Source organism: Eschrichtius robustus, chromosome 20, assembly GCF_028021215.1.
Source record: "Eschrichtius robustus isolate mEscRob2 chromosome 20, mEscRob2.pri, whole genome shotgun sequence".
NCBI lineage: Eukaryota > Metazoa > Chordata > Mammalia > Artiodactyla > Eschrichtiidae > Eschrichtius > Eschrichtius robustus.
In genome coordinates, this window is record NC_090843.1 from 65,083,945 (window position 1) to 65,103,393 (window position 19,449).

General features: G+C 54.0%; 1 protein-coding gene across 1 annotated transcript; it reads right to left on the reverse strand.

The window, feature by feature from the left end:
- Positions 1–3,763: 3,763 nt before the first annotated feature.
- ALDH3A2 (aldehyde dehydrogenase 3 family member A2) lies at positions 3,764–19,339 on the reverse strand. The gene is made up of 11 exons (XM_068530503.1): positions 19,270–19,339; positions 18,992–19,152; positions 17,557–17,788; positions 16,695–16,780; positions 14,755–14,963; positions 13,568–13,685; positions 11,767–11,908; positions 9,374–9,540; positions 7,872–7,971; positions 6,652–6,887; positions 3,764–3,955 (listed from the first exon to the last, which is right to left on the reverse strand). The coding sequence occupies exons 2-11, from the start codon at positions 19,142–19,144 to the stop codon at positions 3,941–3,943; spliced, it is 1,458 nt and encodes a 485-aa protein (XP_068386604.1). The 5' UTR covers positions 19,145–19,152; positions 19,270–19,339; the 3' UTR covers positions 3,764–3,940.
- Between the last annotated feature and the right edge of the window lie 110 nt (positions 19,340–19,449).

A 19,449-nucleotide genomic window follows, 5' to 3' on the forward strand; every position in this document is an offset into this window, starting at 1 on the left:
ACCCCACATCCTCAGAAACAGACCTTCAGCCGGTGCCTCGTGTGACGTAACGGGTCTGAACTGCGGCTAACTGCTCTTTAGAAGGCCTCAGCTGACCGGAAGACAAGGCTCCTGGGGGTGCTACCATTATTCAATAACGTAAATGGCTTCAAATTGGAGATTTCGAATCAAAACAAAATGGCAGATGCCGCTGTTACATTAAGAAGTGCATATTTCTAGGCTGAGTCTGCTGCCCAAGTCTGTACACAAAGCCTTCGTGAAGCTCTGGAAAGGGGGCCAGCGGGCCCCGCCCGTGCAGCAGCCCACCTCGCGGAGACCCCCCATCTGCGTCCTGCCCATGCACCCTCCGCAGATCCAGGCGCCGTGAGGCCCCGACCAGGGCCGGGCTGGTCACCTTTCCTTCGGTCCTCTCGTGGCGTCAGCATTTTCACGTATCGCAGACCTTGAGAAACACCTTTCATACGGTAGCGGTAAGATATAAACAAGGGCAGCGAGGCCCAGGTCGTTGGGCCACGTAGCCTCGGGGTGGAATCTGATGCTGATCTGAATTCTAGGGTGCTTTTGAGGCCTGGGACCGGTGACCATTTCTGGGCTCCAGGCCTCACACCGCCACCCAGTGGGGGCAGCCTGGCCTCTGTCGTCATCGGTCCCTTCAGCACCAGTAGCTATAAACACACCCACAGACAAACGGATTTATTGATCAAGGTCAATAGCAAAGAAGGATGCAGAGTGCAAACCCTGGTTCTGAAGAGTCAGCACGCCATGGATCCTGCCCCAGGCCCTCCGCCCACAGGAAGGCAGAAGCCTGCACCCCCATCTGTGACACGAAGACAGCTTCTGCACCCAAACCCAACGACCAGGTACAGGACACAGCAAAGTCACGTCACGTGTCCCAAGGTTGAGAGGTACTGAGGAAAAAGGACTCCATGCTCAAGTAAGTTTGGGAAACAACACACACCGGCACTTCAAAGGTTCCGTAGGCCTGGGATGTTTAAGATGCTGGTGTGCTTTTACAAACCCCTCCTAGGCAGGATCGGCAGTGGGACCAGCTTTTGTGTAAAATCTTATGGGATTGGTGTCTCGTGAATGTGCTTACAGAAACACTTGTTTTGGGTCAGCGGGTGGGGAAGGAGGATATAGTTGGGAAAAAAACCCCTATTTACTCTATAGATTATTTTAAAAAACAACCCACAAATGACAAAGCAAAACTTGAGAAAAATCTTCTTGGCTGAGAAGTTAAAATGAGAAATAATCAGTTAAAGAAAGCTGACCAACACCTCCTTTGATAGATAAAGGCAAAAAAAATGGATTTACAGTTGGAGAAGACTTGTGGTCAAAGAATTGTCTCCAACAGGGGATATCTGGAAACTAAGAACATTATTACAATTCATGCCAGTTTTACCAAATATAATGTATTTATCCTAAAGCAGAATATACTAGTAGACAAGCCAATACTTTTGCTTAATTAGAATGTTTAATATTTGCAAACAAATCAACGGACAAAGGATTAATCTCCAAAGTATATAAACAGCTCATGCAACTCAATCTTAAAAAAAACAAACAACCCAATCAAAAAATGGGCAGAAGACCTAAATAGACATTTCTCCAAAGAAGACATACAGATGCCCAAGAGGCTCAACATCACTAATTATTAGAAAAATGCAAATCAAAACTACAATGAGGTATCACCTCACACCGGTCAGAATGGCCATCATCAAAAAAATCTACAAACAATAAATGCTGGAGAGAGAGTGGAGAAAAGGGAACCCTCTTGCACTGTTGGTGGGAATGTAAATTGATACAGCCACTATGGAGAAGAGTATGGAGGTTCCTTAAAAAACTAAAAATAGAACTACCATATGACCCAGAAATCCCACTCCTGGGCATGTACCCAGAGAAAACCATAATTCAAAAAGAGTCATGTACCACAATGTTCATTGCAGCTCTATTTACAATAGCCAGGTCATGGAAGCAACCTAAATGCCCATCAACAGATCAATGGATAAAGAAGACGTGGTACATATATATATATATACGATGGAATATTAGCCATAAAAAGGAACAAGATTGGGTCATTTGTAGAGACGTGGATGGACTTAGAGACTGTCATTCACAGTGAAGTAAGTCAGAAAAGAGAAAAACAAATATGTCGTATATTAACGCATATATGTGGAATCTAGAAAAATGGTACAGATGAACCGGTTTGCAAGGCAGAAATAGAGACACAGATGTAGGGAACGAACGTATGGACAGCAAGGGGGGAAAGTGGCGGGGGGTGGTGGTGGTGGTGGTGGTGGGATGAACTGGGAGATTGGGATTGACATGTACACACTGATGTGTATAAAATGGATGACTAATAAGAACCTGCTGTATATAAAGTGTAACGTACAATATACCAAATGAAAATTCCGTATTGAAATTCTGTCTGAGCTGTTTTATGATTGATTATTCTGATAGTGGTTTAAGCAGCTGTTTCCTAAACTAGCCTAGTGATTGACTCTTGCCACCTCGTCCTGTGATGTAGATGTAACGTACTGCAGACAGCCTAACGGAGCAGTTCACTCAGTGGTGGATCACACGTTCCTACGGTGAGTTACACTCTCTCACCGGCCACCCCCACCTCACCCCCACCACCCCCCCCCGCCCCCGGCCCCAAGGGCTCTCCTTCAGACTTTCCATATGGCTGAAGTGCCCCAGGCGGGGTCCTGGCCGCGCTCGGGGTGGGGGGGGGGGGCGGGGGAGGGTGTCTTCCGTCCCCTTTGGCGGGGCAGCTGCTGGGCTCAGGGTCCTCCTCCAGACACCCCCCACCAGCCCCCAAGGCTCTCAGGGCTGCAGAGCCGTGAATGCCCAAGGCCTCCTGTCCAGGACAGGAAATGGTCCCCACGTTAAGTTCTGTGGACCCAATCTATTCAGAAAGGCATCTCTCTCACGTTTAAAAAAGGGAAATTTACTTGCCTTGTGCTACAGAAATAAGAAACTTAGATTTGTCCCCGAAGAGCCACTAACTTGCAAATTGAAGGTCCTATTATGCGAGGATAAGTATCGTTATGAGTACTTTCAGGACAGCAGTAAAAAATGCCAGGTGGGTTTTGTAAGACACAGAACTGTACAACTCCTGCACCCTACGAATGACAGCTGATACTTGCATGAAATTGGCAACTGTCTTCCGGGAAGCCCTAGGATTTACAAGATGCTCTGAGTGACATCAGTCACAAAACCATGTGTGGACGGCCCCACGGACCATCACAAACCAAGCACGAGACAGGACAGAGAGTGGATGAGAAAGGAGGGCCGACTCCCGGAGGTCAGGCTTTCAAGTCCCAACAGACGAGGGACAGGGACCCCCACCCCCCACCCCAGTTCTAGTGCCTCGAACCCCAAGGGGGCTGGGAGACCTCGCCTCACCTCTCTGGACTGAGGCCTGGAAACCTGGGTGGGGCTGGGCTCTGGAAGGCCACAGGGTGATGCCCGCGGCGGTACGGGCGGGGTGTCCCATGTCCCGTGAGCAGCAGAGTCGCTGAGCAGGTTCTGGGAACTCGGGTTCCCCCAGCACGCTCTCCCCTCCCCCAGCACGCTCCCCCGCCCAGCCTGCTCTCCCCCCCACCCCCGCCAGCATGCTCTCCCCTCCCCCAGCACGCTCTCCCCCCCAGCCTGCTCTCCCCAACCCCCCGGCCCCGCCAGCACGCTCTCCCCTCCCCCAGCCCAGAGCTCTAGGGATGGGGGTTCTCCGAGTGTCTCACTACTGGGCGGGAGAGCGCTGGGCTTTGGCTGAAACAGCGAGTTTTATTAATGGTGAGTGGCAATGACTTTTAGGTTCGGCGATGGTGCATTTGCACATTGTCTTACAATTTTTGGTAGGATTTAAAAATTATTGGTTCATTAACTATTTGGTAGAAGAATAACTCAGGAGAGAGGATGAGGAGGCGGCACGGATCACTCTTCAGTAGTATCCAGCCTGGGGGAGGAGAGAGGAATCCGGGTTACCCGCTGGTTTACAATGCCCCCACCAGCCCTGGAACATGGGCCCGGGATCGGGACCCTGACACATGCCGTCTGTCCTAAGAACCATGTCAACAAGGCCCACAGATGCCTAAGGGGTCTTAAGTGTGGCTGGGCTGAGGATGACAGGTCATGCCCTCCCCCCAAAACGACAACAACAAGACAGGCGGTGTTGGAGGTGGTACGCTGTCCAATGTCAAGTAGACAAGGGCAGAGACAGGAGGTGAAAGCACTCATTTCCCGTCCTGGCTAAGGAGGACGCTGACTCTCCACATGAACTCTCAAAACTGGTGAACAATTTTGCTTCTCCAATTCCAGAGCAGTAGTGAATTTCACCAGTACCCACTGAGGTTTAAAGAAGCATGGCCACAACCTCAGAGTTCAAACGTTGGATTTAATTTTCAAAGGCCCAATGACATCGTTCAATTTTAACCTTTTATTTTCCTCAACTTTTACAAGCCCCTCAATGCCTTCCATAGGTTATGCTAAGCTTTACTGGAACTTTACTTTGTGTAAAATGCACAGAGAAAATTCCCCCACTCTGAGGTTCTGACATGTTCCCTTTAGACTGACAGTTTTGCAGCTTTCAGTTTCCCACTTTAAAATGTTGCAAATCCATTCTAATTCTAGTAAAGTGAATTACTAAAATCATACCCAAGCAGGTAACAAAATAACTACTAAGTGCAAAAAGCAATTTCAGAAAAATGTTTGCAGTTACCATCAGTAGATTCCTCAAGTAAATGGGCAATTTAGGCTCAGAGTCATTTGTTTAAAAGGTGATTTGATAAGAAGCGGGTAAAAGCACAGAGAGAAGAGTAGAGAAGCATCAGAGAGGAAGAAAACCCCAAATCTTTACCCAATCTCACGCGGAATCCAAAATAACCGGGACAACGAACGCATCGGCTCCCAGTAAGGAGAGCAGAGAGGTGGGGCTGGAAGCAGCCTGGACCTCCGGGTGCCCACGCCCTCGCTCTGTGGGCTCAGAAGAGGCCTCGGCCGAAGCCGTAATTAAGTCGATCCCACAGCCCGGGATCAAAGCCATATTTTCTTGTTCCCGGCTGAATAAACGTTTTTATACACTGCTGCTTCTCTAGACCCTACCAGAGAAAGGCTTGTCGGCCAAACCCTTTCGGGAACTCTGGGCGGGCCACCTGGCCTGCCCTAGCCTGTGGGGCACGGGCCATTGCACCTGGGGGCGCCCTCCTGGGAATACGGGGCACAGTCAGCCCGCACCTCCGAATTTTCCATGAGGCTAAGAAACTCCATCCCGACCAAGAAGATGCCTGTCAGGCGGGGGACCCACGTCTCGGGAAAAAAGATAGGCAGATAGTGACCAGAGACCCAAGTGCACCTCCGACCTCAGGAAGAAGCAGAAGAAAAAAACCAGAAAGTCCTACACCCCACAGTATGTTTTGATTCACTAAGTCTGCTACATGAATTCTCAAGTCGAACTTTAAAAAAAAAAAACGAAACAACCTAAAACCGAAATAAATAGTGACTTGGAGCGTTTTATAAGATTATTCTCCAATTCTGAAACAAAGGATGGTGACCATGAGTGGGTCAGCGGGCACGTCCTCTGGGACAGCCAAGTGCGTGAGACCATCCTTTTCTGGAAGTAATGACTGCTTCACCCAGACCCAGCTAAGCCACGACCTCTAATCTGGAGAGTCCAGCAAGCCGACCTCACCCTTGAAAACCTGTGGCCAAGTTAAGTTTTCACCCTCTGACGCTCTAGGCCAAGGTCCAGAATGTCTGGAGACGTTCTTTTTCTGATAACGCCTAAGCCTCCAAGTGTAGAAAAACAAACGACTGGAAGAGAACACTCCCCAAGCTGGCCCACTTCACAGAAAGGAAAGAAACAGCCCAAACTCCTCTCAACAGACAGGGCTGGGTTCTGGCGTTCCTGGCTCACAGGACGGCACAATCTGTGAACTGCCAGAAAAATCAACAGGGCCTTTCTCCTCAGCACAGCCTGGTATTTCCGAGGAAACCCAAGCGATCTCAGACGTGACCGGTATCTCCAGTTCCACCAAAGCTGTGACGCCATAAGGTGAGCCGACCCCCTTTCAACGTTTAAACAAACTACAGACAGGAACACAGCTGTTGCCATTAAATGCTTGAATCTGGCTTCACCCCAAGGATACGGACCGTCCAAGGACGCTGGCTGTCGGCTGTCATGAGGGTCTCTTAGCAAGTCCACGCCCCCGAACGGCCAGTCGCCAGAGAGAAACGCTACAGGCCAGCTCCCCCCAGCACAGCTGCTTCCCCACCAGCCCCGTCCCCGGCACGCTCTCCTCCACCTCCAAGCACGCCGGGTTCCTGCACAGCCAGGAACCAAACTGACGCTGAGGCACCAAAAGCAAGAAGATCAGAGGGCTAGGCAGCTCGAGGGGCTTTAAACTCAGGCCAGAGGCCGCCACGCGCCCCCTGTGAGGGCTGAGGCCTGTGGGCTGGACGGTCCCTGCCGCCGGAGCACAGAGGCAGCCAGGGAGGCCCAGAAAAGCAGGCGGGCCCAGCAGCCGGAAGCCCCCTGACCTTAGAGTCCTAGCCTCTGGACGTGAATAGGAGAGAGCCGATTTAAAGATCGGAGGTGCTCCCGAGACGCAAGAGGTGCGCCTGCAGCCGTCGGGCGCCCGAGCGCCGGGGACTCACCTTCATGAGCGCCGCCAGCACGACGCCCAGGAGGGTCAGCAGCAGAAGCCCAAGCTTCCCTTTGTTGAGCCGTTTCAGGAAGAACAGTTTCGCCCAGTCTACCTTCGACTGGCTGTTGGGAGGATACCGGAGTTTGTTTGCACCTTCTCGCTTCAGGCTTTTTAACAAACAGGGACGTTGATGCGAAAAAGTATCGAAACTGTGTTTTCCGTGATACGCTCCCATCCCACTGGACCCTGAAATAAAGGAACAGACGAGACGGGCTCCGCTGTGGGTGACGGCGCTCCTTCCGTGCACACGGCGCCCCGGCTGCACCCCTCCACCAGCGCACGTGGCTCATTCCAGGACGTCCTCCCAGCGCCCCCCGCACGGCGGAGCCCTGGCACAGGACGCTCTCCAAGAGCAGGGCAGAGACCGGCAGCTCCCGGGGTGCTGGCTGTCACTGATGCCAGGGACCAAGCTCATTGTCACCGGAGCCCCACCTCCAGAGAGGGAGAGGGGGCTGGGCAGGGCCCGAGCGGGACTCCAAGTGGCCCGCTCCGAGAGCCGCGTGTGCCCGTTCCCATCGTCGCACGTGGCTGAGCCACGGCTCCCTCGGGCTCCTGGAAGGTGACCAAGGCCAGGACAGCGGGGTCACGCGACTGGGCGGTAACAGGCCTCTCAGACCTGTGCTCCGGGACCGTGCTCCCGTCTCTGCTCGGTCACGTGAGCCGGGCAGACACGCGTGTGGCACAAGGCACCCGGCACGCAGCTTACTGGGGCCGGGCCGCTGGGGCATCACTTAGGTGACAGCTGAAGCTGCAGGGAGACTCTGTGATGTGTATCAAGAGACATGCATTTTAAGGAAAAAAATCTAAACGACAAGCCAAAATATTAACAGTGTTTATGCCTCGGAGGTTACTACATTTTCCCTTGTAACTTTCTATAGTGTTTCGTTTGGTTTTGCCCCTTTATCCCAAAAAAGCAAAGGGACGTTCAAGCCCTTGGCTGCTGTCTGCTCCTGGCGCTGTGAGCCTGTCATGTGCTACCTCATTCGATAAAGGACAGAGGGCATTTATCAGTTCAACTGAGACCTGATTTTTGGCCCAAGAAATGCCCTGAATCTGGGAGAAGATGCAGAAACCAGTGAAGCAACACAAGGAACAGTCATTACAGACTGGGGATGGAGAGGCGGACCCCAGGCAGTGGCTCGCGGGGGCATTGACCAGGGGGGGCCTCACCCACGCCTCCGAAGGGCAGGGAGCTGAGCATGAAGTGCATGATGACGTCGTTGCCCGTGACGCCCCCACTGGACGTCCTGTCGATCATCCGCTTGATGAGCTGAGGGCGAGAAGGAACAGAGGCGCCGGGTCAGCCGTCCCTCGAGGCTGGGGGCAGTGAGCGAGACCCGGACGGCCTGAGGACTTGGGCCCCCACGCCCGGCACACCCCAGCGCTGGACCCCCGGGACCCTCATCCTCCTCGAGGCTGGGGGCAGTGAGCGAGACCCGGACGGCCTGAAGACTTGGGCCCCCACGCCCGGCACACCCCAGCGCTGGACCCCTGGGACCACGGCCAGGGCCTTTCTTACCAGGGATGGTTCAGGCTATATTCCAGGTTTTAAAAATTGTTAATATTTCTCTACCTCTGCTTTAAAGGATAGCATGTGATTAACAGGTATCATTCCGTTTCTATGAAATGTAAAAAACATTCAAGATTTCAGAGGTAGCATCCTGTTTTTGAAGGAAATCGCTGGTTGGCCCAGGACCTGAGTGGGCACGATGCACTTGACTGGTAAATGTCGCCTCCCCTGGCTGCCGGCCCACCAAGTCCTCTGTAGCAAAGGTCACTGCTGACCGTGGGACCGAGCCTGACCCGCCACCCCGCGCCTGGGCCGCAGACTGCGGCTTCCACCCCGTCCACCACTGCCTGTGGTCATTTCAACCGTCAGACTGCTGTGTGCCACGAACCCATTCCTAGCTGAGCCCCGCACATCCGGTCTCCCTGGACGGTCTGTAGAGATCGGTACCGCGCCAGCACCGCCAGCACCACCAGCTCTAGAAGCTGCCCCGAGACTCCCTGTGTGGCCCCGGCAGAGGCTCTGCAGAAAACACCTGCTGTGGGAGCTCCTCGACCTCAGCTGGCCGCACCCTCCCTTCCGAGTTTTCCCCTTTTTTCAGAGGCTCCTGGCCTACTGGCCCACCTTGAGGCCACTGTCCCTTAGCAGCGGCCGGTCACCTCGAGGCGCATATAGACGGGCCGCCTGCAGGGCGGCAGCGGGGCTGCTGGGCCTGGGGTGGCGGTGTGATCTGCCGGCCCGGCTGGGACGGCAACACCTCTCCAACCACAAAGCCACATGGCTGGAGAAAGCCAAGTCCGAGGCTTCCCAAGCACCTCCCTCAGCAGCGCCAGAGACACCGCCCTGCGGGCCGTGGACGCTGTGTGGGTAAGAGCCGGGGCTCTACACAGGACGCCCTACAGATCAGCAGCAGAAACGTTTCTGATGCTGGCGCTCAGACGTCTCCCAGTGACATGGCAGGTGTTTGTGAGTCACCAGGCTGGTGACACTCGCCCCGAAGACTCAGCTCTGACCCCGGGGAGTAAGGGAAGGGTCACAGCGATAACCCCAGGGCCTCATTACCCAGGACTGGGGGACTCTGGCATCACACGAAATAATCAGCATTTGCTTTACAGCAGAGAAGGAGCGTGGCTTCTGAGAGCGAGCTGCACGCTGGGAAGTTTACCTTAGTGTTATGAGAAAACACGTAGAAAGCCAGGGGCTTTTCGCGTTCATTTATGAATTGTATGGCTTCATCGGCATTCTTCACAGGCACTATTGGAAGAATTGGTCCAAAAATTTCTTCTTGCATCACCTTGGCTTCAGGATCCACATCAGTGAGTATCGTTGGGGCTGAAAAATGAAAACGCTCAAGCAGAAGACAGAAATGCCAAACTCTCACCTCACGTCTGGCTCACTGGGTCACCCACCCATCCCTTCCCCACTCCCGCCCAGCTGTCATCTACTGAGACAAGTCCCAAGTACGTGGGTGAACCGTGCAAATATTACATCTCCACGCGTGTGCATCAGGGATCCCTGTGCAAACCCAGGGGGAGATACAGGCTTGAGTAAATCCTACGCATGTTTAACCCTGTTCAGCACCGCATTCCTACGTCTTTCTGTGGACAGGCCTTCCTGGGAGCGCAGAGGGCCCCTCGATGGATCAAACCAGTACAGCTTCTTAATTGAAGTGCGTTCCTGCCTGTGATCTTTTTGATCTTGATTACAACTGCGTCAGGTTCAGAAAACGTAATGAAATGGTGGGATTCCCTAAGCCTTAGCTCAGCGTTCCATCCACTCTGGGGAAAGACACAGACAGGAGGACGACACGGATCCTGAAGAGCTTTGTGGGGTGTCCAGTGTCCACACCAAGAAGTCCCCAAGCTGCAGTGCTCGGGGAGACCCTGCGGACGGGCTGGAGGGTCGACTACAGGAGAAGACACCTGACGGAACAAGCGTGCTCTCTCCTCCACCCACGGTTATGACCAGGTTGTCCTGGAGGCATGGCACAGGACGGCTCTCTCCAGCACGCCCGGGGGGTACAGAAGCCGCTGCCTCAGATCCGCCGCCCGCGGCTTCCCTGGGCCAGAGAGGTGTCCACCCCCCTCTGCAGAGCCACGCGCTTAGGTGAGGTGACCCGGACCAGGTCGGGGGAAACTCCTAACTAGTCCGAGCTAATCACGGCCGACCTTCCCTCTCGCCACTGATGGGCACAGAGGCAGGCAGTCAGCATGCTGGGCCGGCAGGACCCGAAGACGAACCCCCGGGGCTCTGGGGGTGTTCCTGAGCCGCTGAACTAACAGGCCGAGAGCATACTTTTCTCTGTACTGTTTAAGTCCTTTAAGTTCTGCTTTTGAAAAGCTGGGGTTTTTGGTGACGATGAGACAGGTAAAAAGGTTTGCAGGGCAGCTTTTTCGCCAACTTCATGTGTGATTTTTTTTTAAAAAAAAAGTTTATTTATTTATTTATTTTTGGCTGCATTGGGTCTTCGTTGCTGTGCGCGGGCTTTCTCTAGTTGCGGCGAGCGGGGCTACTCTTTGTTGCGGTGCGCGGGCTTCTCAGTGCGGTGGCTTCTCTTGTTGCAGAGCACGGGCTCTAGGCGCGCAGGCTTCAGTAGTTGTGGCTCGCGGGCTCTAGAGCGCAGGCTCAGCAGTTGTGGCACATGGGCTTAGTTGCTCTGCGGCATGTGGGATCTTCCCGGAACAGGGCTCGAACCTGCGTCCCCTGCATTGGCAGGAGGCTTCTTAACCACTGCGCCACCAGGGAAGTCTCCATCTGTGATTCTTCTCTCATCTTAGGTGTTATTTTAGATAAGTGTGTTTAAAATTCAAAAGTGATATATACTCGTGGCAAAAAACAAAGAACACAACAAGAAAGTAAATAACGAGGTCAAGCATGATAGGTGAAGACATTCTTTCTGGAGCAGGACTGCTGCCGGCTAGCTGTGCAATTGTGGCTGAGCTATTTCCTCCTCTGGGCTGTTTTCCCGGCCGTAAGCTGGAAATAATTAGAGTCTGGTTCTGCTTCTCAAGGTTGCCAGGAAGAAAAAATCAGATAAAATACGTGTGTCGGGGCTTCCCTGGTGGCGCAGTGGTTGAGAATCCGCCTGCCAATGCAGGGGACACGGGTTCGAGCCCTGGTCTGGGAAGATCCCACATGCCGCGGAGCAACTAGGCCCGTGAGCCACAGCTGCTGAGCCTGCGCGTCTGGAGCCTGTGCTCCGCAACAAGAGAGGCCGCGACAGTGAGAAGCCCGCGCACCGCGATGAAGAGTGGCCCCCGCTCGCCGCAACTGGAGAGAGCCCTCACGCAGAAACAATAGACCCGACACAGCCATAAATAAAATAAATAAATAAATTTAAAAAAAAAAAGTGTAAATACAAACAACGAAATAGAGTTACTCAAAGTATACACATATAAAATCATCTTTAACTCGCTTGTAACAAAGCAGTATACCAGAAAGCAGTATTTAATGGCTTATTAAACACTTTATACCTAATAGTTTACTCCGTGTCGGTAAACAGCGTCACTAAAAACTGTTAAGTTGCCCTCCCTGCAGGACGACATGAGTCTCCATTACCTATGTAGCGCGTGGCCTCATCGGTCTCCCCACCGAAAGCTATCGTTTGTCCTTCAAGCAAACTTCGTATCCTCTTAAAATGACGAAGGTTGATGATCCTTTCATAGTCGGGGGATTCTTTTACATTTTCTCCATAAAATTCCTGTTTAAAACAGTGGTATCTAGTTGTCACCAAAGACCCATATTTTAATTTCTTTAATAATTATAAAATTCACCATGGCCCCAAATCTGGTTTTGTATCCTCACAGAATCCAACCCCCCAGCCCCCAAGTCCTTTAACAGTAGTAAGACTAAGCTCTTTGGCAGGTCAAGGACAGGAGTTAAAGCACGCACACAAGTCTCCCATTTTCCACAGTTTCGGGGGTTGGCACGGGTCCCTCCTGGGGGTGGACACAGAGGGGGGTCTCGCCCCGTGTCAGGGCCACACGTGCGCTTGCCTATCCGCTCTGGCTGCTGTCCCGCGCGGAGCCGGGTGGTGGTGGCAGAGGCCCTGTGACCTGAAAAGCCTAAAACCCTGACCGTGCGTGTTTTTCCCCTTTTGCAGAAGGGGTTTGCTGAGCTTTGCGCTATTTCCTCGTGTTAGGTCTTCTCCGGACTGGAACTTCCACCAGTCAGACAGCCGTGAAACCACTTGAAAGATCAGAACACAGTTCTGGTAAATCAACCAGAGTAAGACAGCCTCAGGAGCCGAGCAGTCAGCCCCGCGGGAGCCCTCCATCTACTCTCCAGCGGGAACGAGCACGGTCTAGCCCCCGCACCCGCCTCGAACCCGGGCGGTAGGAAGCTCCCGGGCAGCTTGTTGCAATGCATGTTCTCGGGCCCCAACGCTGGAGCCACAAGAGTGGTATTCAGTGCTGGCCACACCTCAGAATCACCTGGAGACCCAGCCCAGCTGAACCAGTCTTTGGAGGGGGAGGAATGGAAGCTTTCCTTAAACGGCTCCTGGTGAACCGCAGCGGAGAGCCACGGTGACGAGAGAATACACGCCTCCTGGAATCCCAGTTCCTCACCACACTCACCCGAGCACGTCCCCTGCAACCCCAGTGTCTTCCCAGCGTCGGGCCAAGCTCCCCTTTCACGCTCTCCTTGCCCAGCCCCATCACGGTCCCGCCACTAATGTCCAACTTCCACGTCACCTAGCTGCTCACCTACATCACTCCTGGGTGTTCCGGAGCCTTCCTTTCGGGGCTCGGTCAGCACCCGGCGAGTGAACAAAGGTTGTTTCAATAATTTCTCCACCCAGGGGGCTCCCACCGCTGAACTGTCACAGCTTCACCCCTTCCTTTCTTCCCGTCCTACGTTCCTTCTGGCTCAGCTCAGGACACCACCGTGTAGCCTTCCTTGGTCCCCTCACTAGAGATCGCCATTGGAAACACCCTCAAAGACTGATGGCCGCGTCAAGAGCGCACGCTCCTCGAAACTGCTGGCCTCTCTAAACTGCCGGCACAGCCGAGAACCTTGACCGCCGCAGCCGCGGCGAGAGGGCCTTGGCCACACCGGGCCTCGCAACGTTCTCCCCAAACCACACAAGAGCTACTGAGCTTTTTTCTTTAAGGCCCGTTCTACACCTAACCAGTTGTGCCATCAACAAATCGACTAGACAGTGTCAGCGTGTGTAGCACCAATCTCACCCTGCTACCACGTTCTACGAGAGCACTTTTCATTAGCCAGGAAATTAGTTCAGTCACGTGCTCCTGGAACGTTCCTGGGCGGGGGGGGGGGGGGCGATGCCCCCTGCAAACAGCTGACTTCACTCCGTATCCCAATGAGACCCGTGGACCCAGAGGTGGGAAACACGAACCTTCACGGCCTCCTTCACCTTCTGCACGATCAGGTCCTGGAGGGACGGCTCGCAGAGCACGTAGTCGGGGGCGATGCAGGTCTGGCCGCAGTTCATGTACTTGCCCCAGGTGATGCGTCTGGGAAAAGCACCAGCAGCCAGAGTTCAGTCCCCACGCACCTGTCACACACTTCGGCGCTGTCTGAATGTTTTTCAGCTAGCTGTCAAGATTACTAGTACATAAACGTATTTGGTAATCTTGATAAAAAAAATGTTTTGAAAACTCATCTCTAAATCGGTTGGAACTGAGAACGCATTTTCAATTGGCGTAGAATATTCTACAAAGCAGGGAAAGCCTCATGCCAGTTCATGAGAAACAGTACTTTATACGCAGGGAAGCCACTGCCTGCGGCAGGAAAGGAGAAAAACAGCCTCCTGACACCCTCCTCCTCCTCCCACCCCGGCCAAGAGGACATCTGGGAGGACAGGGGTTCCACAGACACCACGGCTCCTGCTGTGGCTTCGTCCTGCTGCACGATGCCAGGTACCAGCAGGACCAGAAGCCCTCCCCGATCTGGGACGCTGCGCCCGGGCTCGGACGGAAACCCACGAACCGGGGTCCCCTGTTCCAGCAAGTAGATGTCTGCTTACAAGCCAACCTGGAGCCCGGCCAACGCCCCCCGCTCCCCTCGTCTGAAGGGAGGGAGAGCCATGCCATGCCAGCACAGTCAGCTGCGGGTTTGGGCACTTCCTGTTAGCTGAACTGATTTAGCGGAGACAACCCGAAACCTTGCGTCTTCTAGTTCTCAGATGCAAGATGCTATTATTCTCAGTTACAAGATGAGAATTATTGGTTTTATCAATAAAGGAACTCAGTTAAGAGATCAGCATAATGCCCTTTCTTTGGAAATTTAAAGATTTTATTAGGCACACAGGATCCTTGGCATTATCTACTTCCTGGATCAGCTATCAGCAGAACAGTAAAACTTCTCGCCAGGTCTATTATCTAGAGAACAGACATAGCTTTTCCTCATCCTGAGGGCCACTGTGTGATGTCACAACCTCATGTTCATCTCCTCCGGTTGTGGCACCAAGGCGTGGTTTGTGAAAGAGTCCTGGTCCCTGTGAGGACATCGACCGGCAGTGCCCAGCGAGGAGGCACGGAGGGCGTGCCAGCCTGCCGGGGGAGTCCAGATAACCAGTCTCACCTGCAGGCGACATCCAGGTCACAGTCTTTGTCAACGTAACACGGACTCTTCCCTCCCAGTTCAAGGGTCACCGGGGTCAGATGCTTGGCGGCGGCTTCCATGACAACTTTTCCAACAGCGGTGTTTCCCGTATAGAGAATGTGGTCAAATCGCTGCTTCAGAAGCTCCGTGGTTTCCTCGATGCCACCATTAACAACCGCGTACAGGTCCTTCAAGAAAGAAAAACACTCGCATCACCGAAGGAATCCTATCGTCTGACGTCAACACGTAACATTCAGTGAAACCAGGAAAAGGTGGAGACTGGCCCCGGGAAACCACAAGACGGGGGCTGGGCGAGGGGAGGGCTGTGGGAACGTGGCCACTGTCGGTGACCACAGGACAGGCCCCAGGCGCGTCCACCCGGACGTCCTCTCTGCACTCGGCTCAGCGTGGGGCTCAGGCCGTGGGGGGAACCGAGTGACTGCCGCCCGAACGTGTGCCAAGGCCGGCAGGGGAGCGTCTCCAGGGACAGGTCCCGGTGCCCCCGCACCCCGTCATCCACTAGCTCGTGTGCCCGCTGGCGGCCGCCCGATGCCTCGAGCCTCAGCCCCCTCTTGGGATGGGGGGACGTCACGGGGCTTTGCACTGAACCCTCGTGTGCACCGGGCGACCGTCTGCAGCTGTCGCACGAGAGAGGGTAGCAACGGCGTGGAGAGCGGCGGCGGGACACCAAGCACAAGCCGGCTGGTGGGCCTCGCGTTGCCCCTCCATCTCTACTCACAGCTCAGCGGCCCGACAGGTGTTGCAAGCTTTAGCTTGCCTCCGCCTGCATCCACGGAGCCTGTGTGGTTGGTCCCCGACAAGCCGAGTGAGGCAGGGCCGGAATGACGACGCCCGTCCGGGAGACAGTGAAGCGTCTGCCCCACCGCCCTGCCTTCACCGCCCTTCTGCACTGGGTACCCCAGGCCCTGGGACAACACTGCGCCGTGGCCGCCGTGGCCGCCGTGGCCGGGAATGAGCCAACACGGGGAGCGCGGCTCCTCCGAGGGCTGGAGTTGGCCTGTAGGCTGCTGTCGGAAAACGCGGCCGACTCCGCGCGTGACGCCGCAGAGCTGCGTCTCCCGGGCGCGCACGGACCACTCCTCCGCGCAGAGCTAACGGCCCCAGTTCACGTGGCGTCACAACCTCCTCCACGGCGGCACCAGACCTCTGCTTCAGAGATCGTCTTTTCTCCACAGCTTCCGATACTCTTCTTTTTAAAGATTTTTTTTTTTTTCTTGATGTGGGCCATTTACAAAGTCTGTGTTGAATTTGTTATAATATTGCTTCCGTTTTTTGTTTCGGTTTTTTGACCGCGAGGCACGCGGGATCCCAGCTCCCCGACCAGGGATCGGACCCGCACCCCCTGCATTGGAAGGCGAAGAGCCTTAACCACTGGACCGCCAGGAAGTCCCAGCTTCCGATACTCCTAAATGCCAGTACTGTAACCTGAGTGAGGGTCCACACTCTGGGTCAGGAGGCCTTTTTCTTCCTGTAGTTTTCAGGCCACAAACATGCCCGTTTAAATGTAGACGTGTGCTCACGTAACCGTACCTCATGAAGAGCGCCCAGGCCGGTACCAGTCCCTCATTACATAACTCACTAAACGATACACCTAAAATCACGTCAGATCAAAGGTTAATTCGAAATGCCAAATGGCAGCGGAGGCTTTGTTAATAGCAGGGGTGCCGATAAAGCCACGGGCCTGACCAAACCGTGTAACTACAATAGCTAAACTATTCCACAGTTTTTTTGGAACTTAACTTCTCTTGTTAAGCCAGACATGGGAGGCTGAGGGAAAATGAGTGTGGAGGCCTGACCACCAATGACGCAAGCCAGCACGAGGAGCAGAGTGGGTTCCCCACGACAGACAGATGTGCCAGACAGACAGACATGCCAGAGAGGGGGCAAGGCCCTCTTACCTGGTCTAAGTACTGAGGGAGGAGCTTAGCCAAGACCTTGGCTGTATTTTCACTTATTTCAGAAGGCTTGATAATCACAGCATTTCCTAAACAAAGCAAAAAGCAGGACAGCGTTGTCTAGTACTTGAGTGATTCTTACATCCACGAGACGGGGCTCCTGTGGGGAGCACAGGCTAAGGGTTCATTCCTCTGGTTATTTCTGGCTCTGCGTTCTGCCTTCCTCACCACAAGCGTGAGCGCTCGTCCCACTGCCTCTTTCCCAAAGGCTAACTCCTCAGTGCTCACCACGTAGGTCCTTGACGAGAGGCCCCAGCCAGGCTCCCCCAGGCCTCCGGCCTTCTCTCACTGTTCTCACTCCCACCCTTGGATTTTCCTTTTGCCCTGGGATTATTGCACAAACAAGCTTTGCCAACATAAAGCTGTTGGTCTGGATCCTGGTTAACTGAGAAATGAATCCCTTGGCATTTGCTGTAGACCCAAGCACGCATTACTCCCAGAGCCCTTATTTGAATGAAGAAAGGGGTCAGACAGAATCAACTGGTTCATCCAAAGCCAGAGGTGGCGACTGAAACCACATGACGATATGGACGTCTGACTCCAAACCCGGTCCTGTGGACTCGCGCATGCCTCTACACCCTCACGGGTTCATTCTCCGGGGCTCCAAAAAGTGGTCACCCCACAAATCTCTGGAGCCCACTGAACAAGTAATAATAACGTTTATGAATTCTCAATACACTGCTGGTGTAAACCAAGACAAGCCACCACAGCAAATGCATTTAACTAACCACTATCCTTAATGTACAACCAGTTTCAGAGAATACGCCTCTCGAAGACAGCATAAGGACGGAAGCTGACACCAGACCTGCAGCGATGGCTCCTATCAGAGGCTGGATGGTGAGGACAAAGGGGTAGTTCCAAGCTCCGATAATCAGCACGACTCCCAGGGGCTCTGGCTGGACGTAGGCCTCGTCCAGCATGGTGAGCAGGTTCTTCTGAGCTGGTTTAGCCGCAGCCCATTCAGGAAGCTTCTCCAGCACGAGATCAATTTCCCCAAGCACGGTGATGACTTCTTGACTGTATGCGTTGAATTCACTCTGTTACAAGAGGGTCACAGTTAACCTTTGTGGGTAGGACACACTTGGCCCTGAATGTCAGAAGCATCGGGCCAGGGAATTCCCTGACGGTCCAGTAGTTAGGGCTCTGTGCTTCCACTGCAGGGGACACGGGTTTGATCCCTGGTCGGGGAACTAAGCCGTACGGCAATGCAAAAAAAAAAAAAAAAAAAAAAGCGTCAGGACAGGCACACCTGTCAGACTAGCTGGTTTGCCATGCAGATTCCTGTGTGTCCTCCAGGCCCACAGTAAGGACTTGCTAATTCCCTTCTTAATAAATTCAATCCCTTTAAATCCTTCTTTACTGATCCAAGCCATTTAAAGTCGGGCTTAAACGTTAACTCTTTCACGAAGACTTCCCTAATTAATAATGGTGTGCCTTGATCACACTTTATAAACCATAGTCATTATGCTTTCCCCTATATCTTAACATTTCAGCCTTAATACGCTGGCTTAAAACTATAGTCCCACTTTATCTGTGCCTGCTTTGTTTCCCAACCAAACTTAAAGCCCTCAAGGGCAAGGAATTTATTGTACTTCTTTAGAACTGTCATCAACAGTTCCTCTCCACCAGAAGTGCTACACAGGAAGTTTTAGAGTCCCTGTTGTTACTACTGATGTAACAATGTAACTGATGTACTACCCCTCAAAAGAATCTTCCGGGGGGGAGGGGCCGAAGGAGCCTGGCAAAGCCAGAGCAAGGCCTTGTTACCCCTAAAATGAAGAGAAAAATTAAAAACAAAATGGTAACAACAGTGATATAAAACATAGGGGACTATTTTTAAACCCGAAACACTCCCCCAAGACCTTGCTACTCAAAGCGTGGTTCCAAAACAGGGCAGCTTGTTACATCACCTGGGAGCTTCTTACAAAAACTCGGGCTCTCAGACCCCCTCCCCCCAGACCCAGTGAAGCATCGTTTGCATCGTAACAAGGTCCCCGGGTGACTCGCGGGTGCACAGATCTGACACCTAACATCATCGAGGGAAATCTGAGCGCAACGACGACAAGCAAAACCCTGTGTCTGCATAAGAAACCGCAAAATTAAAAGACAAGAACCCGACTCGGAGGAAGAGGCCTGCAATACACGAAGCGGACGAATGACCCAAATCCAAGGGAAGGGAAAGGGCCACAGCTACCCGCGGAAAAGGGGCAGGCCGTGCAGCGCAGGTCCCGGGGGCGCACCTTGCTCAGGTCGGCGGCGATGGCCGCCAGGATGTCCCTCTCGCGCTCCTGCACCATCGCGCGCAGGGCCTCGAGCTGCCGCCGCCGGAACGTCAGGGGGCGCGAGCGGCCGGACCCGAACGCCGCGCGAACCCGCTGGACCTCGCGCTCCATGGCCAGTCCTGCGGGGACAGGGGAGATCGGGCGCCGTGGGGGATGAGCTGGCCGGACGCGGGGCCGCCGGGCGGTGCCTCTCCATCCCCGGCCCCCGTCCCCGGGCCCAGCGACCCCGGCCGCACCTCCGTCCCGCCGGCGCGCTCGCTCAGCTGCCGCTAACTGCCCGGCCACCGCCCTGCGAGTCCGGGTCGACCCCGAGCCGCGCGCCGATTGGCCGGCGTGGCCCACGTGACCTCCGCAGGCCGGACGCCGCGCGGGCCCCGCCTCCAGGAGGCGGCAGGCGAGGGGGTGAGGACGGCGGG